Source organism: Lotus japonicus, chromosome 4, assembly GCF_012489685.1.
Source record: "Lotus japonicus ecotype B-129 chromosome 4, LjGifu_v1.2".
Classification (NCBI taxonomy): domain Eukaryota; kingdom Viridiplantae; phylum Streptophyta; class Magnoliopsida; order Fabales; family Fabaceae; genus Lotus; species Lotus japonicus.
This window is the reverse complement of record NC_080044.1, coordinates 15,149,314-15,177,289: the sequence shown is the minus strand read 5'-3', so window position 1 is coordinate 15,177,289 and position 27,976 is coordinate 15,149,314. Positions and strand designations below refer to the sequence as shown.

The window sequence follows — 27,976 nt, the reverse complement described above, 5'->3', positions numbered from 1 at the left end:
CAGGGACCAGAATGGCTATTTACTCTTATTTTTTGTCAACAACCTAATAGGATTTTGAAATAATTAAAAAATCAAAAGAAGCCCAATTTGGGCCTGGAACCTAAAACCCTTGATCTCAAAACCCCATTTTCGCATTGCAGGGATTGACGGAGAAACAAAATCATGGCGCAGTGGTGTCGCTCCTCTGCCGGCCACCTTCGCACGGCGGCGGCGAGCCGGTTATCCTCACCAGCATTCCAGCGCGGTCACTCTTACCATACGATCCAAGCCATCCCGAGAGAGCACTCTGGTAGCGGCGTCGCAGCCAGGGACAGAATGCAAGGTCGAATTCCGGCCGTCGTGTTCTTACAGGACCTTCTCAGCAAAGACGCCGGCAACCGATCGGCGGCGAAGAAGCACTTGCTCACCGTCGAGAAGAAGCAGATTAAGGCCATATTGAACTCCGTTCAAACTTCTTTCTTCTGCTCCACCCGTTTTCCGCTCCAGATTCGTGCTGGATCCGGATCCTCTCATTTGGTTGAATCTGGAACTGTGCTACCTGTTAAGGTTTTTCATTTTCCGCTTTGAATCTTCGATTTTCTGTTTTGTTTATTGAAATATTTGAATTCTGATTTTAGGTTTTGTTTGTTTGTTTGGTAGATTCATATGGACCAAGAGAGTGGGCAGATTTTGAATTTGGTGTTTGTTTGGGCTGAAGAGGGGATGAACTTGAAGGTGGATGTGCCTGTTGTTTTCAAAGGAGAAGATGTTTGTCCAGGTCTTCAGAAAGGTAACACTTGTTTATTTGATTGTTATGGAACGTTGTAATTTAGGCTTCATTTGATGTGTGTGGAGTTTAGGGTGAATGAAATAGGCAATGCATGAATAGAGCACAATGGATTTACTGAAGTTCTTGGTTGTTTGTCTTGTTGGAATTAAACCAAGAGAGAAAATATTGTCAATTAAATGAGATAAATTTTTGTGCTCAGGTGTAAAGGGATGCATAAATAGGACAGTTGATTTTAACTATGTCTTGTTACTATGTGAGATTATGCTAAAAATGCTCCATATGTATATGAAAATGCCACCAAACCCAAAAAAAGTAGAAGTGCAAAGATAATGAAGGAAAATGCAACTAAAACCTAATGAAGTATGCATAAACGTGTGAAAATATGCTGTAAAACTATATAAATTGCACACACATCTGGAGAACAGATTGGAGGTAGTGTCTAGAGACTTAATGGATAGAGGTGAAGCTCTGAGACAATTGAAATTCTACTTTTCAAAGCTCAAGAACAAATAAGGAAAGCACAGATGAATGTAAATGGGCTGTATTATGAGGTTGGGTAATGGGTTTACTTAAACTCCGACTGCATGGGTAACTATTCGTGGCTCGGAGGATTAATTAAAAGTTAGCTCCTTGATATGTTGGTCCCTTTAATATCTTAGCCTTGGTGGGAGCAGTTTCTTACAAGTTGCAACTTCCTGAGAACTCTTGAATTCATCAAGTTTTCATGTGTCCCAACACAAAGGGCTATTGTGGCTAAACCAGTAGCACATACACTGCCTATCATTCTGGATATAGTGTTGGAGGATACTGCTATAGCGGAGCAGGATTTAGCCACGCAAAAGGTGGAGAAGCAAGGAGAGGAAAGCATCCAATGGCTAGTGCAATTGAAAGGGAAGTTAATGGAAGCAGTCGCTTGGCAGGATATTTTTGCTATGAAAAGTTAATTCCCTACATTCAGTCTTGAGGACCAGATTTTTTTAAAGGACGGGAGCATGATAGAGCCTGAGATTCGTCCTGAGAAGATATGGATTGGGTATTGGATCAATCAAGCCACTCACCAAGATTAGAGAGAGTTTATTCTAGGAGAGAAAGGACTACTGGGAGACAATCTGAGAGGAGGTTGGTTATGCTGAGTGGAGGATAATGGTGTCAGAAAAACAGTTTTAGATGTTAAGGTGGAGGCGCCGTCTGCATTTTTTGGGAATCTTTCTGCCATAGGCTTGGTCTCACAGCTCTGGGAGCTGAGAGATATTTTCTTTGTCTTTTCCATTCTTCTTTGGTGTTTTTGATGTCTCAATCTCCATTTTTCTTATAAATTAAGGGCTTCCATATAGATATTACTCTTCTGGTTTACTTGTAGTGAGGGCTGAGAAACCTAATTGCATAATTAAGTCATTACCTTAAGAAAGTTGGTCATAATTAGTTGATACTTAAAAATTATCTGAACTTTTCAAAAGTACCCTTATTTAAAAATCCATGAATTCCTCTCTCCTTTAATTTTGTCTTTCAATATTCCTCAATTAATGTATTTTTCCACCTCAATTATCTCTTTCGATATCTCTTTACAGTTTTCAACTTCATTCCTGCCAATCACGCCAAACTTATCCTGAAAACATAGTGCCATATTTAAACATGGTATACTAGAGATTAAGGGTAAACTTGGAAACAATTATTCAATACTTTTCATAGATTTTCTGAAAGGAACAATAAAGTTGGAAACAATTATCTAAAATGTGACTTATGCATAAGACCAAAGGGAGCAGTAAACCTATTAATTCTAAAGACTTTGTAAAAGCTATAGGTTAAACCCACTGTTCAATCAACATGTCTTACTTTTTTTGACTGGTCAATCTTTCCAGAGAGCTATGGAAGACAAGAGAAATCCTGGGCATGTAATTTCAATTAGAAAGCAAGGAGAAAACTTGAGGATAGGTTACTGATATATAAGAGTATTATTTTTTAATGTGATTTCAATAGGTTACTTGACAAATTGATTATTATTATTTTTTAATGATATATATTAATGATGTGTTCAGCTTTCCAGCTTTCAATCATCCTTCCTATCACTTATGTTTGTTATATGCCTTTGGAAGACTGCTGTTATGTTTGGGTCAATTGACTTTCATTTCATTATTTTTAAAATGCTAGGCTGTCTTCCATGAAGAATCAACATTCACAATTTATGCATAATGACTTGGTAGCAGTCTTGATTTGCTGATTTCATGTCGGACAGAATTTAATGTGGTTCTAATATGAAATTGGTTTAATCTTTTTATGCCATTACAGGGGGATTTTTGAATAAGATCAGAACTAGTCTAAAATTTCTTTGTCCATCTGAGCACATTCCTTCAAAAATTGAGGTGGATGTGAGCAACCTAGATATTGAAGATAGGATATTCATGCGTGATATTGAGGTTCATCCATCCTTGAAGCTTCTGAGCAAGAATGAAAACATGCCCATCTGTAAAGTGGTTCCAACAAGTTTGGGAAATCAAGCACCTGTTGATGAGTGATCACCGAAGCAACATGGGAGATTCCACAAAGGCATTCAATGGGAGAAATGCAGAGATGCAATTTTCAAATAAACAGGGTTAATACCCTAATTTGATATGGTGGCAGTGACCAGTGCAAGCACCTATAATGTTAGTACTGTTATGTGTTGGACTTGATTAGCGTTTCAATATAGGTTGCTGTTGATTTTGAATGCATTAATGATTTATTCAATCTTTGATGGCCTGTACGAGTTAGATATTTTAGTTTATGAACATGGACTAGGCATGCAGTAGCATCTGGATACAAGTAACACATTGGCATTGGAGACACAATTTGTAAGCTGCAGGTCTCTCAATATGGCTTTTTCTGAAGAACTAACTTAGATCGACTGAATTTCCCTTTAGAAGTCTGTTTCTTCTTTGATTTTGTTTAGTGCAACGTGAGTGACTTTCATCCGAATTCATAAGAAGAGTTTCTGTATCTTTGATGTGAGTTTAAACATTTGTCTGTTGTGTCAATGTGATATGCCCCAAGTTGATGCAAGGGCTTGATGGATCGTCTAGGATGATTTTAGGACTTGAGAAATCAGAGTTGGAAGGGAAAAACAAAGAAGAATTTCGTGCAAGGAAAAGATGGACAGAATTGGAATGGAACTTTATGGATATGGAAGTGCAGACGTCACACAAAGGTGGTGGCAAACCTTTGATAAGTCAAGGTCTTGAATCACTCAAGGGATATGAGAATCACTCTCAACAAACTGAACTAACTCAGAAAAAAATAATCTTATTCATTCATGTCTCCATGCTTGGCCGTCCCTCCCTTTTAAAAGAGTTTGGCTTTGTTTTTGAATTACAAAGGTGAGATATGGTCTTAACTCCAATTAATGACTAATTATAGAGTTTTAACATCCAATTCTGAGCTGAAAATTCAAATAAAAACTCCTAATGAGCTGGTCAAGCTCAGCTTGTAACAGCCCCTAAACTTTCTCTCATAACATTAAACAAAAATAGGAAATTAACTTCAATTGAAGGAGATTCTTGGAGTTTTACTTCAGCCATCAAGAGCTGATGCAAACTTGGAATATTCCTCCCTTAAAGCCTTCTTATTCACGCCCCACATGCCTCCACTTCAGGTCCATTAATTGCTAATGCATCCTTGGTGTATTAGGGACTTATTGGATTGAAAAAAAAAACTAGAAATAAAATTCGAACTCAGCTCCAATTAATTGGGCTGATCTTGGACGACTTCCTCTTCATATTTCATGAGGAAATTCACCAATTTGGGCTCAAGTTCGTGCACATTGGTTCCTTCCTCAAGAGCTAATGCTATCATCTGTTGAAGTGCTTCCTTGGCCCTTTTAGCCCTTGCCCTAGTCATTGGTCCTCCAAGTCCTTTTAGTGCTCCATGACCCTTGTCCTTGTCCTTGTCCTCATCATTCCCTCCCTCTTGAAAAGGATTTGACCTCAAATCAAATTCTCCTCCATCTGCATCGAAGAGAGATAAATCAGAGACATTAAAGGTTGAGTTGATGTTATACTCACCTGGAAGCTCTATTTTGTAGGCATTGTTATTGATTCTCTCAAGCACTTGAAAAGGTCCATCCCCTCTAGGTTGGAGTTTGGATTTCCTTTGTTCTGGAAACCTTTCCTTCCTCATGTGCACCCAAACCCAATCTCCGGGTTGGAACACCACCTCCTTTCTTCCCTTGTTAGCCTTCCTAGCATAACTCTCATTCTTTCTCTCAATTTGAGCCTTCACACGCTCATGCATCTTCTTGACATATTCAGCTTTGCCCTGTCCTTCCTTGTGATTGAAAACAGAAATGTTAGGCATAGGCAACAAATCAAGAGGAGTCAAAGGGTTAAATCCATACACTACTTCAAATGGAGAGCAAATTGTAGTGCTATGGACAGCCCTATTGTAAGCAAATTCAACATGAGGCAAACACGCCTCCCAAGCCTTTAAATTGGCCTTAAGGACAGTCCTAAGCAAGGTGCCTAGGGTCCTATTAACCACCTCAGTTTGCCCATCAGTTTGTGGGTGACAAGTGGTAGAGAACAAAAGTTTAGTGCCTAACTTCCCCCATAAAGTCCTCCAGAAGTGACTTAGGAACTTGGTGTCCCTATCACTAACTATGCTTCTAGGCATCCCATGAAGTCTTACAACTTCTTTAAAGAACAAATCAGCAACGTGACAAGCATCATCAGCTTTCCTGCAAGGAATAAAGTGAGCCATTTTTGAAAACCTATCAACAACCACAAAAATGGAATCGTTACCATTCTTTGTTCTAGGGAGGCCTAAAACAAAGTCCATAGACAAGTCAACCCAAGGGTATTCAGGGATTGGCAAAGAAGTATACAAACCATGTGGCATCACCTTAGACTTAGCCTTCTTGCAAACAATGCAATGTTCACAAAACTTGATCACATCATGTTTCATTTTGGGCCAATAGAAATGTTCCTGTAAAGTTTCTAGAGTCTTTTGGACTCCAAAATGACCCATTAATCCCCCAGCATGGGATTCTTTAACAAGCAGTTCTCTAATGGAACTTTTAGGCACACACAACCTGTTTTCCTTAAATAAAAATCCATTGTGCCTATAAAATCCATTTTGAGAAACTTTCTCACAAGCCACAAAAATTTCAGCAAAGTTATCATCTTTTTCATACATTTCTTTCACATGTTCAAGTCCTAGCAATTTAGTCTCTAACATGGAAAGCAACACGTGTCTCCTGGATAAAGCATCAGCCACAATGTTACTTTTCCCTTTTTTGTGTTTTATGACATAGGGAAATTGTTCCAAAAATTCAACCCATTTGGCATGTCTTTTGTTCAACTTACCTTGCCCCTTCAAGTATTTCAGCGACTCATGATCACTATGAATCACGAATTCCTTGGGCAAAAGATAATGCTGCCAAGTCTTCAAAGCTCTCACCAAAGCATACAATTCCTTATCATAAGTAGAATAGTTAAGGGCAGCTCCGCTTAACTTTTCACTAAAATAAGCAATTGGGTGGCCTTCTTGAAGCAACACAGCACCAATACCTACATTTGAAGCATCACATTCAAGTTCAAAAGATTTAGCAAAGTTAGGTAAAGCAAGTATAGGTGCATGGGTAAGCTTATGCTTTAGGGCAGCAAAGGCCTCTTCTTGATTCTTTCCCCAATGAAAACCCACATTCTTTTTCACCACTTCATTTAGGGGTGCTGCCAAGGTACTAAAGTCCTTAACAAACCTCCTGTAGAAACTGGCCAAGCCATGAAAACTTCTTACATCACCCACGGATTTAGGAGTGGGCCACTCTTGAATGGCTTTGATCTTTTCCTCATCAACCTGCACTCCTTTCGAACTCACAACAAAACCAAGAAACACAACATGGTCAGTGCAAAAAGTGCATTTCTCAAGATTGGCAAACAATTGTTCCTTTCTAAGCATACTCAAGACAGATCTTAAGTGCTCAACATGCAGCTCAAGAGTAGTGCTATAGACCAAAATATCATCAAAGTACACAACCACAAATTTCCCAATGAATTCCCTCAAAACATGGTTCATTAGTCTCATAAAAGTACTAGGTGCATTAGTTAAACTAAAAGGCATAACCAACCATTCATACAAACCATATTTAGTTTTGAAAGCAGTTTTCCATTCATCCCCTTCTTTAATCCTTATCTGATTGTAACCACTTTTCAAATCAATTTTAGAAAAATAACATGCTCCATGCAATTCATCAAGCAAATCATCAAGTCTAGGAATAGGGTGCCTATACTTAATGGTGATGTTATTCAAGGCTCTACAATCAGAGCACATTCTCCAAGTCCCATCTTTCTTTGGTACCAAAATCACCGGTACAGCACAAGGACTCATGCTATTTCTTACCCACCCTTTGTTCAAGAGTTCTTCCACTTGTCTTTGAATTTCAGTGGTTTCTTGTGGGTTGCTTCTATATGCTGGCCTATTAGGCAAAGAAGCTCCCGGAATGAGATCAATTTGATGCTCAATTCCTCTCAGTGGTGGTAGACCACTTGGAACACTTGTTGGAAACACATCCTCATAATCCTGCAAAAGAGATTTAACACTAGAAGACAGTTCAAAATTTTCAAAAGTGTTAGTGTTCAAAATCTGATTTTTGCAAAACATCAAGTATAGGATCTGTTTTGAAGCTATCATCCTTTTCACCTCTCTCTTTTTGATCAAACAAATTTCTTTTCTCTCAAGTATTTCACTCTTTTCTTTTTGCTCTCTCTCAAGTGTCTCACTCTTTTCTTTTCTCTCTTGTTCAATCTTTTCTCTCATTTTCTTTTGATCCTCACGCACCTCCCTAGGGCTCAAAGGTTTGAGCGTAATTTTCTGGCCATGATGTTGGAATGAGATCTTGTTGGTGCTGCCATTATGATCAGAGTTGGTGTCATATTGCCATGGTCTTCCCAACAGTATGTGACTAGCCTCCATGGGAACAACATCACAAAGAACCTTATCCCTGTATTTGCCAATGGAAAAGTCAACTTCAACTTGCTTACTTACTTGTATTTCTCCATAGTGGCTGAGCCATTGAAGTTTGTATGGCCAAGGATGTGGTTTTGTGACCAGGTTCAGCTTCTCCACCATTCTTTCACTAGCCACATTAGTACAGCTCCCGCCATCAACAATCATCAAGCAAATCTGCCCATTGACAGAACATCTTGTGTGAAAGATATTCTCTCTTTGGCTTTCTTTCTTTGGCTTTTGTTGGCTACCAAGCATTCTTCGGATCATCAACAGTTCACCATTCATGGCTGCCTCCTCTTCTTCTTCACTTTGTTCTCCTTCGGACTCACTGGTGTAGTCTCCATCATCCTTAAGAATCATGGTCTTTTTGGAGGCACATTCATAAGCATAATGTCTCATACCTTGGCATTTGAAGCACTTGACCTCTTTGCTCTTTTTGGATGGTTGTTCAAGAGGTTTTGAAGAAGCTGAAGCTTGTGGTTTGGTGGCTGGTTTGCTAAGGGTGCTCGGCCCTTCATTCTTCATTCTGTCTCTCCAAGATGAATTGGAATTGGTAGAACTCTTCCTTGCAAGCCCTTTCCTTTTGAGTTGTTGCTCAACTTTAGTGGCCTTGTGCAGCAATTCCTCCATGTCTACATATTCCTGAAGTTCTACAATATCTCTAACATCATTAGATAAACCATTAATAAATCGAATCATGGTTACCTCTTCATCCTCCTCAAGATTGGCTTGCAACATAAGCACCTCAAGTTCTTTGTAATACTCCTCAACACTCTTGCTGCCTTGGGTAAGTTTTTGAAGTTTAAATTTTACATCCCTAGCATGGCTTGAAGGGACATATCATTTCCTCATGATTCGTTTCATTTCAGCCCATGTTTCCACCGCTGGCTCCTCATTTCTCAATCTCTCTTTTGCAAACTTATTCCACCAAACAAGAGCATAGTCTGAAAAGTGAGCAGCTGCAAGTTTCACCTTTTGGTCCTCCTCATAGTTGTTGCAAGCAAAGACATGCTCTATTTTGAGTTCCCACTCCAAGTATGCCTCTGGATCACTCTTTCCCTTAAAAGGAGGAATTTGGAATTTGACTCCTTCAATCCGAGCAGGTCTAGGATTTTCATGAATTCGTCGTGGCCTCCCGCCTTCACTGTCACTATTGTTCCGGTTCTCCATTTGATCCAGCCTTTCGTGGATCTCTTCAGTTTGACTCCTCATTAAGTTTTCCAGATGTTGTGTAAGAGCCCGCATTTCGATGGTCGAGAGTCGCACTGCTGGTTGCTCCTCCTCTTCTCCTGACATCTTTGACAAATGAAAAGATTCAAGTAGAACAAACAAATGTTAGTGTTTACCTCACTTCTCTCGTGTTTCCTTCAAATTGGCTTTTCTATGATGTGCACTCTTGCCTTTTTCCACTCAAAAATTCTCACAATCTCTTGAGTAAATCAAAGTTAAGACACACAAAGAATTATGCCACCAAATTTGTGTAGAGTCACACAGATTAGAATAGACTTTAGAATATGAAACAAAAGAAGACAAGACAAATCACCACAGAAATGGAAAGGACTCAAAATATTTAGAGACTAAAGAAGAATTCAAGAACAAACAGAAAGAAGAAAATAAATTGGAATGCTACCAACAAAATTACCTTGAACAGTTGAATTTGGCTAATTAAACAAGAACCATTCAGCCATTTTTTTTTTGAATTTTCGTTTTTTTTTTTTTTGAATTTTCGTTTTGTAATTTGTTTTTGATTCTGAACAATTAACAAGGCTTAACTTTTGCAATGGTTCAGCCAAAAGAAACAAAAACTAAAATCAAGGTAACAAGAAATGATAAAGAGTTGCAAACCAGAATTCCAGATAAGAAAAGAAACCAAAATCCTAGAACCGGAGCTCTGATTACCAAATGATATGCCCCAAGTTGATGCAAGGGCTTGATGGATCGTCTAGGATGATTTTAGGACTTGAGAAATCAGAGTTGGAAGGGAAAAACAAAGAAGAATTTCGTGCAAGGAAAAGATGGACAGAATTGGAATGGAACTTTATGGATATGGAAGTGCAGACGTCACACAAAGGTGGTGGCAAACCTTTGATAAGTCAAGGTCTTGAATCACTCAAGGGATATGAGAATCACTCTCAACAAACTGAACTAACTCAGAAAAAAATAATCTTATTCATTCATGTCTCCATGCTTGGCCGTCCCTCCCTTTTAAAAGAGTTTGGCTTTGTTTTTGAATTACAAAGGTGAGATATGGTCTTAACTCCAATTAATGACTAATTATGGAGTTTTAACATCCAATTCTGAGCTGAAAATTCAAATAAAAACTCCTAATGAGCTGGTCAAGCTCAGCTTGTAACAGCCCCTAAACTTTCTCTCATAACATTAAACAAAAATAGGAAATTAACTTCAATTGAAGGAGATTCTTGGAGTTTTACTTCAGCCATCAAGAGCTGATGCAAACTTGGAATATTCCTCCCTTAAAGCCTTCTTATTCACGCCCCACATGCCTCCACTTCAGGTCCATTAATTGCTAATGCATCCTTGGTGTATTAGGGACTTATTGGATTGAAAAAAAAAACTAGAAATAAAATTCGAACTCAGCTCCAATTAATTGGGCTGATCTTGGACGACTTCCTCTTCATATTTCATGAGGAAATTCACCAATTTGGGCTCAAGTTCGTGCACATTGGTTCCTTCCTCAAGAGCTAATGCTATCATCTGTTGAAGTGCTTCCTTGGCCCTTTTAGCCCTTGCCCTAGTCATTGGTCCTCCAAGTCCTTTTAGTGCTCCATGACCCTTGTCCTTGTCCTTGTCCTCATCACAATGAGTATCCAAATATACTATTGACAATAAAATATATTAGTCAAAAATATAAGTGTCTACACGAATGAGTCCTTGAATCTTAATTATTAAAACAATTGTTTGTTACATTATGTAGAGTGCCTGAATAAGAAACTGTTGGGTAGTTACCTAAGGAATGTAAATATCCAGTGACAAAGTAAGAGAAAAGTAATGAATGTGATATATGATGTGAAAAGAGAAAAATAATGAATGTGATATATGATGTGATAAGAAGAGAAAATTTGAATGATCCTGAGTTTTGGTTCTTTGAGAATTGACCTTGATGAAATATTTATGTTGAACGTTGTTTTTCTAGCTACCCTTCCATTTCAGCTTTTAATCTTAAATGGTAATTCTTCTGGTCAGCAATGTAAGAAGAATCTATGCCTTGGGTCCTTACACCCTTACATTAAGATGTATGCCTTGTGGCAGTGGGGGAATTTGGTTTGGCACCCCACCTATTGGGTTTCGCACCCCACTTTATTAAAAACGGGAATTTAAATTCCGATTTTAATACGAAAAAAACGGAAATTAAAAAACCGTTATGTATTTTAGCATATGTGGCACATTTTCAACCGTTCATTGCATATAAAAAACCAATCGGAATTTTAAATTCCGTTTTAAAAACGGAAATTAAATTTCCGTATTGAATACATGGGGTGCCAAACCCAATAGGTGGGGTGTCAAACCCAAATCCCTGGCAGTGGCCGTTGCTGTTGACCTTCGCTATTATGAGTCTTTGACAAAAGGGGAAAATCTACTCTTCTTCCAAGTCAAAATAATCTTTTTTGGTTTTAATTTTTCTCAACATCATTGTGATGAACCATTAAGAGGTTCGTGAAGTTTTGTCATTCACGAACCTTTAATTAAGGACTGAATTTATGTGGGGGCAGGTAGATTTTTTTTTTTTTATAAGCGTGGGGGCATGTAGATGCATCACCTTTGACCGTGTCGGGTCTTGACAAGGTCTTACTTCAAAGTGCATTTTGTGGTGTTAATTGCTAGCATACGCTTCAATGCTTTCCAATTTCCATCTTGTGGCCAGCGTCGTGTATACTTTTGTAGCGACCATAGCTTTACCTAAAAAGATAGTATATAAGTGTAGACCACTAAACAAAAAGATAAATAATAAATGTGTTTTTTTTTATTAGTAATAATAAATGTGCTTTATTATATGATATGAACTATGATATGATGGAAAGATAGATATAGAGGAAAAAATGTGTTTCCAAATGTATACAATGTTTAATGTTTAGTGATACACATATCTTTATTGTTTAACCATTTTGGTTGAGAGGGAGAATACTTAAAAATAGTCAAAAGTTTTAAACAATTAGAATCTAAGAGGCTTAATTTTACTTCAAAACGTTAGCTTAAGATATGATAATTGTTTTATCATATATAAGGGTTATGTTAATCATATCTCTAGTTAATGTAAGACTACTCAACACCTCCTCCCCCCTCACAATCAGGGCTGAAATCTGGAGCGTAAAATATACATTTCAAGGTCATACATGAATGAGAATAAACTATAATACAATATTAGAATTCAGAGTTTTTGAGGTTTTTAAAAGATAAGCTACCTAAGAATTGAGGGGGAGAATTTACTTCCAAAGAGTTTGATTAGTTATGTGCAAACAATGACATTAGAAGACAATTCACTTCTTATACTCCACAACAAAATGGAGTGGGTGAGAGGAAAATCAGGACAATCATGAACATAGTGAGATGTATGTTGTATGAAAAGGAGGTGCTAGGTAATGAAGGCATTACTCCTCAATCAAGTAGTTAAACTTGCAAGGTAATCAGGAAGAATGAGATATGAGGAGAAGAAGGAATACAACTCAACCCACTTGGATGAGAGAATTTTTAAGAGGTGAAGAGTTAGATGATGAAGAGGAACAAGATTTCAATTTTTCATTTTTTCAGTCTTCACTCCTACAACTGACCATATCTCATTCCAAGAAGTTGTTTTATAAGTGAGAAATGGAGGAAGACAATGAATATGAAGGTTCAATCCATAGAAAAAGAACAATACCTAAAAACTTGTTACTCTTCCAGAAGAGCGAAGAGTATTGGTGTCAAGTGGATTTATAAGAACAAAGTTCAATGAGAAGGAAGAAATTGAGAAGCATAAAGCTAAAGTGATTGATTCTTACTTTCAAAAGATTTTTTTTTGAAAAGTGTCCCTCTGAGTACACTTTGTTAAAAATGGAAAAGATGGTAAGATTTTTATTGTGCTATATGTGGATGACTTAATCTTCACTTATAATAGTGAATCATTATTTGATGGGTTCAAAGAATCTATGAAGAAGGAGTTTGCTAAAAGTGATCTAGGCAAAATGAGCTAATTCTTGGGAGTTGAGGTATCATAGAATTGTGAGGGAATTTTTATTAGTCAGGCGAAATATGCAGTGGAGGTATTTGAAAGGTTTGGCATGAGAAACAACAAACCAATGTTGAGAAGTGGATATGAGATTGATGGAACACATTACAAGCAAATGGTAGGCAGTTCAATGTATTTGATTGCAAGTAGACCGAACCCGATGTATGTTGTATGTCTTGTGAATAGATACATGGAAAGACTCATGGAACAACATCCACAAGCAATAAAAAGAATCTTGAGGTACTTGAATAGAACCATTGATCTAGGTATTCTTTATAGAAAAATAGGATCTAATTGCTTTCACTGAAAGTGACTAAGTTGGAGATTTAGATGAGAGAAGAAGAACTTCAAGCTATATGTTCTTATTAGGAATATACTTTATTGCTTGGTCATCAAAGAAGCAAGCAGTGGTAAGTATCTCTACCATTGAAGTTGAGTTTTGATCGGGGGGAACCAACCAAGACTACCCAGGAAGGGGTAAAAAGGGAGGGGGCGGAGAATGCTTGGTGTGCGGGTTGAAGAGGGTACGCTTGGACAGGGAACGAAGGGGTACGTAGTCCGAACGTCGTGGATGAGCTCGGGAGAGGGTCCTGCGAAGCCACTCCGATGCCTAAGTTAGTTGCAAGGTAGAAGATGGGAAAAATCCTAAGTGTAGAAAACCAGAAAACCCTACTTTGGTTCCTGTGGAGGGAGCCTTTTATACCTGGTTGAGGAACTAAGGTAGCCACCTGAGGAGGTCATGAAAGCCTAGGCCCTAGAGGGATTTCCCACCGTTAGATCTTTCTAAGGCATTTGTTGTCCTCAGAGATCCTAGGGTCAGGGGTTCCTAGTAACCTGCGACTAGGCCTCAAGCCTCGTTCCTAGCCTTTTGTATTGGGGTTATAGAGTTAGTGATGGGATGGTTGAGGTGACCCACATCCTGTCTCCAACTGTCAGCTCCAGCCCGCCACGTCCTCGATCTTCTCATGTTCGACACCACATGGTCGTCCCCTTATGCTGGTCGGGTGAAAGGGTTGTTTGGGTGGGGGTATGGTCGGTTAGACCGACTTTTAGGACAGTAATCCCCCGATTCAGGCTCACTAGGATAGTGAAGCTTGAACTAAGAGTGTGGTCGTTCCATCTTGGTTGAGCGGGGAGCGGACGATCTTGCCGCCTCGCGGAATAGTAGTCCCCTAATTATGGTCTACTAGGATAGTGGAGCTTGAACTTAGAGTGTGGTTGTTCCATCTTGGTTGGGCGGGGAGCAGACGATCTTGCCGCCTCCCAGAACAATTACATTATGTAGCTATGTTTGCTTGTCAATGTATTGGGCTGAGGAGAATTCTTTTCAAACTTGGTCATTTACATGATAAGTGCTCTAAGATTCACTATGACGGTAGTTCAGCTATCAAGCTCTCAAGAAATCCAGTAATACATGGCAAAAGTAAACAAATTAACATGAGGTGCCCCTTTCTAGAGATCTAGTCTGAGAAGGAGAAAATTGAATTGGTCCACTGCAACACGAATGAACAGGTTTCAGACATAATGATTAAACCTTTGAAAGTTGATACTTTTGTGAAGCTTGGAAGTGAGTTAGATATGTGTAAATTGAGTCACTAAGTTTAGTTATTCGTTGCAAGTTCAATTTGAGAGTGTTAGAAAAAAATTTGTTAATCGCTTTTGTAATGGGTAAGTGGGTTGGGCCTATCTGACCCATGTAATTAGTATTTGTTAATAGAGTTTTGTATAAGTAAATAAAAGAGAAATTAATGAAATGAGGAGTTTTTTTTATAAAAAATGGTAAAATTGAGAGAAGACACATCTAGACTACCGGACAGAATGTCAGTGGCATGCTAAGGAGGCCAACAGAGACTCACTCCTATTAGAAGTGCCGGGGGATCTTCCCAAAGAGAGTTGCCCACCAACTGAAATCTTCAACAATTGTGTTCAGTAGCTGAAATAAAATTAAGCTCATAACATACATGATTGATAAAATTCCATACTATAAAAATTAACTCATAACTTATATACACAATAAGATGTCATACTTACGTTAAATACACCTCACTAAAATTTTGAAACATAATTATTAGTTTATTAAACCAAAGACATGACGCATCTAATCTAAGGTTATTAATTAAACATAAAATAGCCTAGGGTCAATGCCTCAAAAGCGAGTTCACTGGAACGACAATCATCATTTATATCTTATCTATCAGCAGTGCTAATACTTTATATTAATCCCTCCCTTTCCTATTATAAGTCACATTTTTTTAAAAAAATTTGTTATAAAATATAAGTCACTTTCTAATATCTAGGAAGCATTAAATAAATTTTTCCAAGTTCACCCTCATATTTAATATGAAAGAGATGATAAACTTTAGAATTAGGCTAAAAAGCATTTTTGGCCCCTGATGTTTCAAGTTTGTGCAAATTCTGCCCCTATCTATTTTTGTCGATGTTTCTACCCCTCATGTTTTCAAACAGTGCACCGTCTACCCCTCCGTCAGGGGTAGACGATGCACTGTTTGAAAATATGAGGGGTAGACGATGCACTGTTTGAAAACATGAGGGGTAGAAACATCGACAAAAATAGAGTAGGGGCAGAATTTGCACAAACTTGAAACATCAGGGGCCAAAAATGCTTTTTAGCCTTAGAACTATTAACTTGGAGAGAGAAAATCATAGGAAAGTAAATAAGGGTAATCTAAGAAAGTAAATCATTTTTTTTACAAATTTATTACTAGTAACTACTTTTCTTAATCTAAGAGAATTAGTTATTTGTGACTTATATATAGGAACGGAGGGAGTAATTTCATTCTAGTTTAATAGAAAAACGCGCAATCATGGATAATAATAAAAATATTGAATGATTTATGGCACAGTAACCCGTCTTCTGACTCCTTCATGGTCATGGATGTTCCCACAAATTCCACAACAATATTGGTCATTCAAATCATTTCCACAACCACATTCAATAACTTTTGAGAATAAATAGTAACAAGATTGGTCAGTTGACGAAGATAAAATTTAAAATAATATTTCAATTATACAGCTTAAACATGGTAAGAAAATGTAACTAAAATCAATCAAAACATGATAAAGAGTGTGTTAATTATCTGGCGGGAACATAAGCATATATAACCAATAGGAGTAACTAACTAGTAACTACCATATCTAAAATAGCACACAGTTACAACAATATTTCCCACTCTTTTATGTTAGTAAGTTATTAAAGGGATATACACGGTCATAAAGTATATCTTTATTTTTATTAAAATTTAAAATGAAACTTATTATTTCTCTTACTAAGCATTTATGATCGATTGTCTGTGTAAAAACTGTTTTATATCGATTTGCATATCCATTCAACTCTTATTAACGAACAAAAACGAAGTGTCTCTTTCTTTCTTTCTTTCTCTGTGGGTGACCGAGAGACCTTGACTTGGTTACAGAAACAAAATAAGAAATAAAGATGCAACAAATTGACTTTGTTTTTATTCTTCTTCTGTTTTTCTTCTTCTTCTTCTTCATCTCGCTTCAACCATCATCATTGAATCGATGCACTGCACAATTCAAAACAAACAGAGAAGCAAAAATAATAACAGAGTCTCTCTGTTTTTGATCAATCCGCATTCATGACAACGTTGAGTTTGTTGTAGCAGCAAGCAATGCGTTGGTTACTTTCCCTTTTGTTTTCTAACAGCTCTTCCTCCGCCGCCTCCGTCGACCACCACCGCCGGAAGGCCTCCGCCTTTAAAAAGGACAGGTGCTGCTCCGCCGAGGAGCCTCGCCCGCTCCCCTTGCCGGAGCTTTCCTCCTCCCTGCTTCTCGTCAGAGACGCTGACTTCCCTCTCCCCTCCCCCAAGGATGCTCCTCCCTCCACCGCCGCCCCCGTCTTTCGGATGCGAAGGTCCTTTCTTTTCTTCAACCACCTTCTTAAATTCATGTAGTTTTTTATATGCAAATGTAGTTGTTAATTATTAGTAAATTAGTTTCTTCGCAAGGATTTTAACCTTGGTCTTCACCCTGCAAATCTCTTCATCTCTCTTAGTCTTAGCCCACGTGAGCTACCCTTAATGAACTCAATTATTATCACTAACTACCATCATTCATTCCTTAATTTTTTAAAAATTCTGTAGTATAATTTTTAATTTTCCTAATTGCATAACTGAGATTGGATCATGAGATGTTGATTGTGTTAATTGTATAATGATGCTCTTTTTGGAGTTGATGTTGATTTTGCACTTTTAGATTTTTATGCTGTACTCTTTCATTTCAATTTAGTTTATCAAATGGTGAGTTTGTTTACATTTGGGTGAATCTTGTGACAGTGTTTTTGCTAGCCAAGAGAAAAGGAAGAGTATGGAGCAAGGTGAAAATAGGCCAACAAGGAAGGTGCATCAAGATGTGAGTAGTAGTGAGGACACTAGAGATAATAACAATAATAATAATAACCAGAACTTGGTCAAAGTACCTGGAAGGAGTGTTTCCACCTTAACTAGCCCATTTGCAAGTCCCTTAATCAGCAGCCCACAGAGGAGAAGTACTAGTGATTTTGTACCATATTATTATGTGACTCCAAGAGGGAATCAATTCTGGTCTGCACCAGAGATGCCAACAACTGAATCAGGGATGACGCCGCCTCCTGCTTTCTTTGATTTATCAGCATTAGGCACTGCTGAAGCCTCTCCCTCTCCCCAGCAGAGTCCACAGGGAAGAAGTCCACAGAGAAACCCTAGAAGTGGACCTCCATCACCTGTACATCCCATGATGTCTCCTGAGATCTCAGGGCCGCGTTTCGAAAGTAATGTTCCGGTCGGGGTTCACCCCTTGCCCTTGCCTCCTGGGGCAGCCTTGTCTTCACCATCAGCTGCTGCTGCAGCTACCTTCTCCCATGCTGGGGCTAATAGGTCTGAAGCATTGCCAATGAATTACCAATGGCAAAAAGGGAAACTTATTGGGCGCGGCACGTTTGGAAGTGTTTATGTTGCCACCAATAGGTATGTGGATATTTAGTAAGGTTTTAAAGCTCTTCTGTTGTCTCTCTTCAAAGGCTCTGAAACAAATGTTTGCTTCTTGACAGGGGGACTGGAGCATTATGTGCAATGAAGGAAGTAGAAATATGTCCTGATGATCCAAAATCTGCAGAGTGTATGAAGCAATTAGAGCAGGTGAGTTATCCATTACTTGTTAGTTACCAATGTCTATTTGTCAATTGTATATGAAATACAAGCTGTATATTATGCTGTTTGTCTTTCTTTGTGTGTTGGTATTCTAAACTTTATATCTGTGATTAGAAAGTTTGTACTTCACTATAGGAGACAATATGGCAAATGTCATTATTAGTTTGGATAGTAAATTTCCTTTCAATCCTAGATGAGAATACATTTCCAAATTTGATTTGTATCCTCTTATCAATCATGTACTGGGAACTGATGGGTGTGTGACTAAGATTATCTTATAATTCTACTTAGCATATTTACAATTTGCATTCTAGTAAGTAAGAGTTTCCTAGTTAAACAGATAAGAGGCTCAACATAGATTAACTGGTATATTACTTTAATTTGCTTTCTACTATGCCTTGGCTGATATTGCACATTTTGCAGTGACGACTCCTAAATTTCATTACACTGTCCATTATACTTAAATACCTAATCAGGTTGCTTTCTGTTTTTAATGGATTGGCTATATATTTTATCCTCCCCTAATTAATTATTTATATTCATGATGTTCTTTAACTTTCTTATTAATACTTTTTTTCAGGAAATTAAAGTTCTTAGCCAGCTGAAACATCCAAACATTGTGCAGTATTATGGCAGTGAAATAGTAAGCAATCTCTTGCTTCATAATTAGGTGCCCGAAATTATTCATTTATTTCTGTAACATCCTCAAAACCTTCTAAAATAATTGGTTTGTGTGTTTGCAGGTTGAAGACCGGTTTTATATTTATCTGGAATATGTTCATCCTGGTTCACTTAATAAATATGTCCGTGAACATTGTGGTGCTGTAACAGAGTGTGTCCTTCGGAATTTCACTCGCCATATCCTTTCGGGGTTGGCTTATTTACATAGCAAAAAAACAATTCATAGGTACAGACACACGCTTGAATTGCTTCATATTGGCTTGAGCTTAAAACATATAGATCGATGCATGCAACTACTTTTTTCGAGTAAAAGTGATTAGATTTTCCAAATTTTTCAATTCAATTTGGATTTGGACCTTTTGATTACATGATTTTATATATTTATTTTTCTTTCATGTATGCATATAGGGACATCAAAGGGGCTAATTTGCTAGTTGATTCTGCCGGAGTTGTTAAACTTGCTGATTTTGGGATGGCTAAGCATGTGAGTTCAAAGTCTCCACCTCTATAATTTACGTTTTTAAGGCCTCAGTCCTTGTGTCATGCAGAGCATAATTCTCCTTATGTTTGTTGAATTTTTTGTATTTATTGTTGTTATTTGCTAAAATGATTATCTAGTCATTGATTAAGAATTTTCGGAGAAAAATTGGGCATGAGAAACCAAGGCTTTATGTTTAAAGGCTCGAACTTAATGCTTTCAGATTTCTGGTTGAGATCAGCAATTTTACCACCCCTTAAAGCATATGCAATGTTTCTAAATAAACTTCTTATAATATCAGGTGCTTTATCCATTAATTTTCATTGCTTGAATGTGTATCTTCAGGCTTTGATGCTTAGTGTATGGTTGAGATGAGGCGCTTCTTTAAATTTAATCTGCACATCAGTTTGAATATTTAGTTTTCTTCTTCTTTTTTGGGTTTCACTACCATAATTATATTGCTAGTGGTTATATTCTGTCAATGTAATACTGTTGATTTGATCAGATAACCCTTAAATTCGGGTAGAATAACTTGGGATCTCTATGTTCCACAGCTAACTGGATGTGAAGCTATTCTTTCTTTGAGGGGAAGTCCGTACTGGATGGCTCCAGAGGTATATTCATACATAACATTAACATTACTCTTTGATTTCACATACATACCTTACTAACACTTAAGTTCTCATACAGCTTATGCAGGCTGTGATACAGAAGGATAACAGTGCTGACCTAGCCTTTGCAATTGATATTTGGAGCTTGGGTTGTACAATCATTGAAATGTTCACAGGGAAGCCTCCTTGGAGTGAATATGAAGGGGTAAGCACCTTGTTAACAGAGAACAATGCATAGAGTTTGGTAACATTGAGAACTTTTTATTTGGGCATGGTTGTGTATCTGAGCATATGAATCTAAAAGTTTGTTAACAGAGAAGAATGCATGGATTTCAAGTTAACAAACAGCTTAAAGCATCTTTATGCAAACCTTTTCAGTTTGCAGCTGATTATTTAGCAGAGAAGCTTGTATTTATTCTCGTTATTCATTTCTTAAACTTAAATTTCTTGTCCAATTTGGCAGGCTGCAGCTATGTTTAAGGTCATGAGGGATACCCCTCCTATACCTGAAACATTGTCATTAGAGGGTAAAGATTTCCTGAGATGCTGCTTTAAAAGAAATCCTGCGGAGCGGCCACCTGCTGCAGTGTTACTAGAACATCGGTTTTTGAAAATCTCACATCAGCCAGATCTTTCATCTCCCACCCAGCTGTATAATGGAACAAGCTTCATGGTAAATGTAACTGGTGTATCTCTTTTATGTTTGCCAAACCATGCTCTTTGGTACTAAAATTATTTGTTGGCACTTGGCAGGATAAACCACAACATAGTCCTAGAGGGCAATCCGAAAACAAAGCCTATCAGATGTCTACTCCGAGTACAAAGATTGCAAATGGGAAAGTTGCTGTGAGATGTGGATTCCTCGTTCCTTCCATAGATATTCTCCCTGCACAGTGGCGGAGCCAAGAATTTTGTGGAGCCTGGGCAAGTTTGTACACCAATGAAAACAGAGATTTTATTGATTGAAACACATAACCACATGGGAATAGTTCATAATTAACGTATGAACAACTCAAACAGATGAAAGAAAATTATATATATTTGAATTAGAAACTAAGAAGTGTAATGAAGGATTAACCATTATACTGTTGATCCCTGAAGCTATATCTCTGATTCACTCTCAATGGCTTTAATTCCTTTAATGTGAAATCAACTCCAAATATATAAATGAGCATAATTATTTTATCAGATTAAATTCTTTCAACAAGAACCAAGTTTGTTTAGATGCCAAAAGGGACTATGAAAAAAAGCAAAAACTTGAAATACAAGCTAACCATCAAAGATACATTCACAAGAACATGAAAAATGAGATACATTTCAAGCTTATGCACTTATGTCAAGCAGTAGACAGTAGCAATCAGATTAACCTCCTAACAAATTTTAAAAAGGAAATTTGCAAGGATGCTTAACATTAGTTGGAGACTAATTCACATCCTTCTCCATTCCCTCATTGTCAATGTTCCCATTCTCCCTGTCAAAGTCACAACCCAACAAACTAGCATGCTACACAACCATATATTAATTAGCACCTTGTCACCCTAATAATCATAATCAATTAACAAAGAAATTGTAAACATCAATAAAAAAAAAGGGAAATGATTCAAAGGAAAGAAAGAACAGCACCCTTCCAGCAAGCAACTATTTTCATCCATAATAAATTGATTTGATAAATCCAAAGTCAGAACAGAAAGAGCAAGAATAACAAGTAAGAACACAAAGCAAAGAACCTTTCTCTGTTTCTCTAGTTCAGTACCAAACCACCATGGAAAGGTTGGTGAAACCAGAAGCAAACGAAGTGGAAATCATGTTCCAGAAGTGCAGAATCACAAACCTCATGCACACCATGACGGCGCGGTGGTATCCCTAACCACCACAAACCCATCAATTTTCTCCATCAACAAGCCCTTCTCCCGGCCAGGCCCCACGTCTTCGGTGAACGATAGAGAAAGAGAACAAGAATGAGAGTTTTTTTTTGCCCAAGCTACCCCTTTTTTTTTTTCCAAAACAGGCCCCTACGGCCCAAACAAAAAAGGTTTTTTTGGTCATGGAGCCTGGGCACGTGCCCAGGTATGCCGGGCGGTAAATCCGCCTATGTCCCTGCATACTGTGATCAATGACTCCATGGTGTTCTCAGTCTAGCATTTTTTTTATCTTTGCATAACCTATTGCTCAATCTCAATGCACCAGTCTTTTTCTCTGCTGAAATTGGGAAATTATCTCCTCATGTAACTTCTAAATAAGAATGGCGTCACGGACTCTATTTCCTCCCTCTACTCTTGAAGCACTTCCTACACTGTATATTGGCTTGCAAGCTGCAACACACGGCCAAATGTCTGCGACTCTGTCGAAATAGATTTAGTATTTGCCATCATATGTTCTTACTTGAGTTCATCATTGATGAAATAGGAGCTTCTTCAGTCGGTAGCTGCGCGAGGATCTAGCTGCAGTTTTTGTATGATATTATTATACTGACTTTGAGCGCTGCAGCAATTAACCTTCTAAAGAGCATATTTTTCCCTCCATCTACTTTAGGATGAAGTCAAGATTATGTTTATGTAGATATCAGTATGCATCCCTCTATAGCTTTAGTGGAGATTCAGAATTTTTGCTTATTTTGTCAGTCTCAGTCCACACCAGATGTGTTGTATTGTACTTATAACGATTAACGGCTGTTATGAGAAGTTTTATTTTTACTTGCCACATCTTAATGGCCACAAGATGGAAATATAAATTAGTGATGCCTTTTTAGGAGTATAATTTGATGCCACCTCTTTCTTTGTTTTTATAATAATCGGGGCAAAAAGTCCAAAAACATAACTAAGCAACTCTTGAAACAGAGGCAGGAGGCACTAAAACATCATTACTAAGAAGAGGAAGAAGATATCTGGGCACATATTCACTATCAAAGCAAAAATTCTGAACACTATGTCCAAGATGAGCAAGATAGTCAACACATTGATTTGCTTCCTAGTACACATCTAAACTTAACGATGTAGTGTCGACTGCGACCATCACTAGTGAGAAAATAATTGTAAAACAAAAAATGAAATAGACGAACGGCATAATGTCAAACTCATAAATTGAAAAGCTTAACAAAATGATATTTATGGATAAAAATTGGGAAAAATATAAAAGATAACACACTCAGTTTGATCGCGTGCGAGAAGATTATTTGAGTTGTAAGACAACTCAATCATCCTCTCCTGAAAACAGAAAAAACGCAGATATCTTCTATTAAAGAAATTATAAATCACGCAAATCCAACAAACTATAAAAGATAAAAGTACAACTATAGCTATAATTGTCGAGAAGAGCAAACTACGATGCTAATCCCCATCAACTGACTTGCCCAAGCAGACACCTTCCTGAAAAGTAACTGAACTATTTCAACGGGACACAAAATAAAGCGAATATGTTTCAAGCTTTGATTTTTAAAGAGTGGAAGGAGAAAGAGAAAACACTTGTTTTGTATTTCTTTTTGTATGTATCTTATACAATCCGTGGCGAGCTAGAATTTTGTGTTAAGGGGGATCAAAATCAAAGAGTATATAATAATATTTTAAGTATCACATAGAAAAAAATCTCTCTTTGTGCAAATGCGTGCGCGCAAAATACGTGCGGCGTACGTATAATGGAAAACAAATAAGAAACTAAAATGTAGAAAAAAAATTTAGCCCTACCCAACAAATGCACAAAGAAAACCCCCTCCCCTCTTTTTTATAATGATATGTATAAAGTTTGTATAATAAGCTCACAACCAAAAACTTCAGGCAGAGCTTTTAATAGTTCATAGGTTATTGGATAGATTGATATTAGCATATTTAGCTAGACCCATGTGGGAGAAAATTGGGCTATACACAACGATGTAGGACGACACAAGGATGTGCTAGAAATATGAATCTTTATGGATGTGTTTCACACCTTCAATGCTTCATATCAATATCAATATATAGATTAAAAAAAAAAACTTCTATCAAGCTGATTTAGTGACGTGTCATTCTCACGTTAATTCTTAGTGACGTGTCATTCTCACGTTAATTCTCATAAAAAAAATTCCACGTGTCATTCTCGCGTTAATTCTCATAAAAAAATACATTTTTAAATTTTAGATTTGAATAGGATTTATGTTGTTTATTTCTTGATTTTATCTTAATTTATTTTTAGAGTATTAATTAAGTTTTATTGAATTTTCAGATTTTTAATTAATTCAGGATTTTATGAGTTTTTATCGTGATTTGTTACATTTTGATAGTTTTTATCTATATTTATTTAGTACCTTTTTAAATTTTAGATTTGATTAGGATTTAGGTTTTTTATTTCATGATTTTATCTTAATTTATCTTATTATTTATTTTTAGAGTATTAATTAATTTTTATGGTATTTTTATTGAATTTTTGGATTTTTAATTAATTCAGGATTTTATGAGTCTTTATTGTGATTTGCTAGATTTTTGTAGTTTTTATCTATCTTTATTTATCACATTTTTAAATTTTAGATTTGATTAAGATTTAGGTTGTTTATTTCTTGATTTTATCTTAATTTAACTTATTATTTATTTAATGTTAAATTCAGGAAATATTTTATTTTATTTTAGAGTATAAATTAATTAGCATTTAGGTTGTTTATTTTTATCTTAAATTAATTAATACTCTAAAAAAAATCTCACATGTCATTTTCAGGTTAATTCTCATAAATAAAAAATTCGCATGTCATTCCATTTGATAGATTCTTTTATGTTGTGTTATTTTATCTTGAAACCGAATTTTAAAAGATTTGCCCTAATTATCTAAGATTTACATAGATTACTCCTTACTAAATTTATTTCCAAAACAAATCTTGAAACCGTTTTTATTATCTCTTTAAATTAGAAAAAGTCTCAAGCCTAATTTACTACATATTTACAGGAATCCCGTGATTTCTCATTTTATTCTTTCTCATGATCCACAATATAAAAAAAATGTAATGCTGAGATTATAATCCATTAAAATTTAAAAGATTTTTCCTAATTATCTAAGATACTGCATCAGTCATCTCCTCCTCTATATATTAATATTAATATATATTAGAAAAAAATTAGATAACTTATCTTTTGTTGACACGAGTTTCCTAATTCCAAAACAGATATTAAAACCGAATTTTAAAATATTTACCCTAATTACCTAAGATTTAAACAAACACGCATAATCACATTCATGATTAATTAATATATCAAATATAATAAACATATTCTCCGTGCAACGGGACAAAAATACTAGTTATCACATAAAGCATTCTCTCTACTTCTCTTTGCCCCATGAGAATTTTCCATTTAGATACAGAACTTAAGTACCAACTTGGCCTTATTTGTGTCATAAACTCATAATGATATTTCCAGCACTGTCTAGCGGTAAGGAATGTTACAGTACTAAATCCAAATAAGCATTTTTAAAAGCACATTTTCATGTTTCTCTTTTAATTAAGATGCTTTTAATTTAGGCAAACTTAATAATGTTGGTTGTGTTTTAAACAGTAGTCATGCCCCCCACTTAGTGATCAATAGAAAGATGTCTAATGTACTATGCTGCCATGTCATCAGTTTAACCAACAATTTTTATGCTCTAAATTTGAGTCCCTAAACTTCTTATATTTTACATTTTATCCCCCAACCATTTATATTTTTTTATTATTTTTGAAATTAAAAAACCAAACTAAACCTAAAATAAGATATGAGAAACACTCAACCATAATTAAAAGGCTTAATTGCACTTTTCATCTCTGATTTATATCCCTTGTGCAATTTTAATCCCCTTTGTTTAAAACGAGCGATTTTGGCACACAAAATATCAGTTTGTGACAATTGGGTCCTTCCATTAGTTTGCCGTTAAATTGTTAACGTCGTTTGCCTATGTGGAGCTCACTAATGACGTGGATCTGATGCATTGTGCCACTAGGATGCCATGTAATTAAATAAATAAAATAATACCAATTAAATTAATTTATAAAAACTCATTAAAAAAACAAAAACTCAATTCAACCCAAAACCCAGTAACATCAATCTCAAACCCCTCCCCCTCTCCCTTCCCACGCTCATCAAACCCAAATCCAGCAACATTAACCCCAAACCCATAAACCTTCAAATTTCAAAACAATCGCAATCGTCCTCCTCCCTCAACAGTAGAACGCCCTCTCAATCGCAATCGTCCTCCTCCCTCAACAGTAGGACACCCAACCATCGCTTCGCACTGACCACCGTTTTTCGCCGACCACCGTCTAGAAGCTAGGAGCAACAACCTCTCGATTCGCGCCGACCACCGCTTCTTCTTTGGCGGCACCGGTCGAGGTCCATGGAAAGAGAAAGAGAAAGAGAGACGCAGACAGAAGAAAAAGGAACAAAGATCAGGAACATCAACTACTGGAAGAAGCGAGATTCATGTTTTTTTTTGGGTCAAAAGATTCATGTTGTTGTTGTTTTGAAGGTTTCTGGGTTTGGGGTTAATGTTGTTGGATTTGGGTTTGATGAGTGTGGGAGGGAGAGATTCAAGTGAGGAAAGAAGATGAAGAAAATGGGAAGATGAACGTGATTTCATTTTGTCAAAACTGTTTTTTTTTAATTTAGGCTTATTTAATTAGTTTTAGTTAAGTTTTTTTTTTCAATTTACCTTTTAATGAATTGATTATGATTTAGGTTAGATAATTTTTTTTAATTATTTATTTATTTAATGAAGTGGAAGTTTAGTCGCAAATTTTATCAAATCCAAATTCCACATAAGATAATTCTGTTAGCAATTTGACGGAAGGAGCCAATTGGCACAAATTGATCTTTTGTGTACCAAAATCGCTCATTTTAAACAAAGGGGATCGAAATTGCACAAGGGGTATATATCAGGGATGAAAAGTGAAATTAAGCCTAATTAAAAAAAGAATTCATGAACCCCAAAGATTTTGATCTCATAAGCATGTTATCTTATATTTGAACTCTAAATTTACATAATTACAGGTACTGAGAAAATACATTTGGCTTTATCCTAATTTGGTTGCCTAATCCAAGAGATTAATCAAACACCTATCTTATAGAGACGTATGGAAACAAGAACAAAAAAAAGTGAGACTAAAAGTAGCTTAATTATATTCTTTCTCCAAGGCTAAAAATCAATTAGCGAATTGAACATAAAACAAATAGAAGAACTTTTTTTTTGACAGGAACCAAATAGAAGAACTTGTTTGTAATAAATAAAAACCTAGACATTTGTAAAAGATTGGAATCAAACAAAATCAAATACATAATTTTTTAGAGTGAAATCAAGCGGTTGCTGCTAGTTCATTTCATGTCTGAAGTGTTAATTGTAGATTCATAAAATCATGTATTGTCTCGTGATAATCTCTGCAAAATAAAGTCACTTTCATATTGGCTTTTTCCAAAACACAACTATCAAAAGGTTTTATGCGTCATCATATATATATATATAGAAGAGTTGTATGTTTCTCATTCCGGAGGAAAAGGCAGACACGACGGCATGATGAACACAACAAAGAAGAAGATGAAACGTACATAGGAGGAGAGGAGGAAAATTAGGTTAATTTGCCCCAAATCAACTAAAAGGTTTACAATTAACTTCAGTAAAGGTTAAAATCAATTTGAAAATCAGAAAATAAACATTTTCTGAAAAATAATTGTATTTTTAGTATATGGTAAAATTTATAATAAAAATAGTTGGAGGATCAAATTAGGAATTTTATAAGTTAGAATGACATAGCACAATTTGACACTTGACATTCGTTGATTGGGTACTTGTAAAACAGTATTATAACCCCTCGTGAGCAAACAACATTGAAAAGTTTGCCGGCAAACTTAATAATGTTGGTTGTGTTTTAAACAGCAGTCATGTCCCTGATAAGTGCTCATTTTACATATGTTTGGATATCATTTTAAGCACTTATTTGACTTGTATGCTTGCATTTTTTATCATTATACTCCCCAAACGAGTTAACTTAGTACCTATTAAGCTTTAGCATAAATATAGTGAAAATATCATTAATTTCATGTTCTAACTTGGAGTTTTGATGTAGGGAAGAAATTCAAGGAAGAGCCA

At 36.4% G+C, this 27,976-nt stretch overlaps 2 protein-coding genes and 1 long non-coding RNA gene across 4 annotated transcripts; 2 read left to right on the top strand and 1 right to left on the bottom strand.

The window, feature by feature from the left end:
- The first annotated feature begins 70 nt into the window (after window positions 1–70).
- LOC130713518 (uncharacterized) lies at window positions 71–3,668 on the top strand. Its single transcript, XM_057563283.1, has 3 exons — window positions 71–546; window positions 640–769; window positions 3,056–3,668. Exons 1-3 carry the CDS (start codon window positions 163–165, stop codon window positions 3,280–3,282), a joined length of 741 nt encoding a protein of 246 aa, XP_057419266.1. The 5' UTR covers window positions 71–162; the 3' UTR covers window positions 3,283–3,668.
- A 6,225-nt stretch (window positions 3,669–9,893) lies between these two features.
- LOC130713851 (uncharacterized) lies at window positions 9,894–14,985 on the bottom strand. The gene is made up of 3 exons (XR_009011054.1): window positions 14,828–14,985; window positions 11,526–11,665; window positions 9,894–10,584 (listed from the first exon to the last, which is right to left on the bottom strand). It is a non-coding gene; the product is annotated as an uncharacterized LOC130713851 (long non-coding RNA).
- Window positions 14,986–16,378: 1,393 nt separating this feature from the next.
- LOC130711775 (mitogen-activated protein kinase kinase kinase 5-like) lies at window positions 16,379–21,104 on the top strand. 2 transcript variants are annotated; one of them, XM_057561511.1, is made up of 10 exons: window positions 16,389–16,863; window positions 17,285–17,953; window positions 18,037–18,124; window positions 18,717–18,779; window positions 18,880–19,043; window positions 19,226–19,301; window positions 19,850–19,909; window positions 19,986–20,111; window positions 20,370–20,579; window positions 20,660–21,104. In XM_057561511.1, the coding sequence occupies exons 1-10, from the start codon at window positions 16,622–16,624 to the stop codon at window positions 20,870–20,872; spliced, it is 1,911 nt and encodes a 636-aa protein (XP_057417494.1). In that variant the 5' UTR covers window positions 16,389–16,621; the 3' UTR covers window positions 20,873–21,104. The 2 variants fall into 2 exon arrangements, with proteins under 2 accessions (XP_057417495.1, XP_057417494.1); XM_057561512.1 differs by lacking the exon at window positions 20,660–21,104 and having other exon boundaries at window positions 16,379–16,863; window positions 20,370–20,636.
- The last annotated feature ends 6,872 nt before the right edge of the window (window positions 21,105–27,976 follow it).

Coding starts and splice junctions, on each gene's coding strand:
- LOC130713518 (XM_057563283.1), top strand. CDS start 163: ATGGCGCAGTGGTGTCGCTCCTCTGCCGGCCACCTTCGCACGGCGGCG. Junction 547..639: donor GAACTGTGCTACCTGTTAAG/GTTTTTCATTTT, acceptor TTTGTTTGGTAG/ATTCATATGGACCAAGAGAG. Junction 770..3,055: donor TTGTCCAGGTCTTCAGAAAG/GTAACACTTGTT, acceptor ATGCCATTACAG/GGGGATTTTTGAATAAGATC.
- LOC130711775 (XM_057561511.1), top strand. CDS start 16,622: ATGCGTTGGTTACTTTCCCTTTTGTTTTCTAACAGCTCTTCCTCCGCC. Junction 16,864..17,284: donor CCCGTCTTTCGGATGCGAAG/GTCCTTTCTTTT, acceptor ATCTTGTGACAG/TGTTTTTGCTAGCCAAGAGA. Junction 20,112..20,369: donor CTTGGAGTGAATATGAAGGG/GTAAGCACCTTG, acceptor CCAATTTGGCAG/GCTGCAGCTATGTTTAAGGT.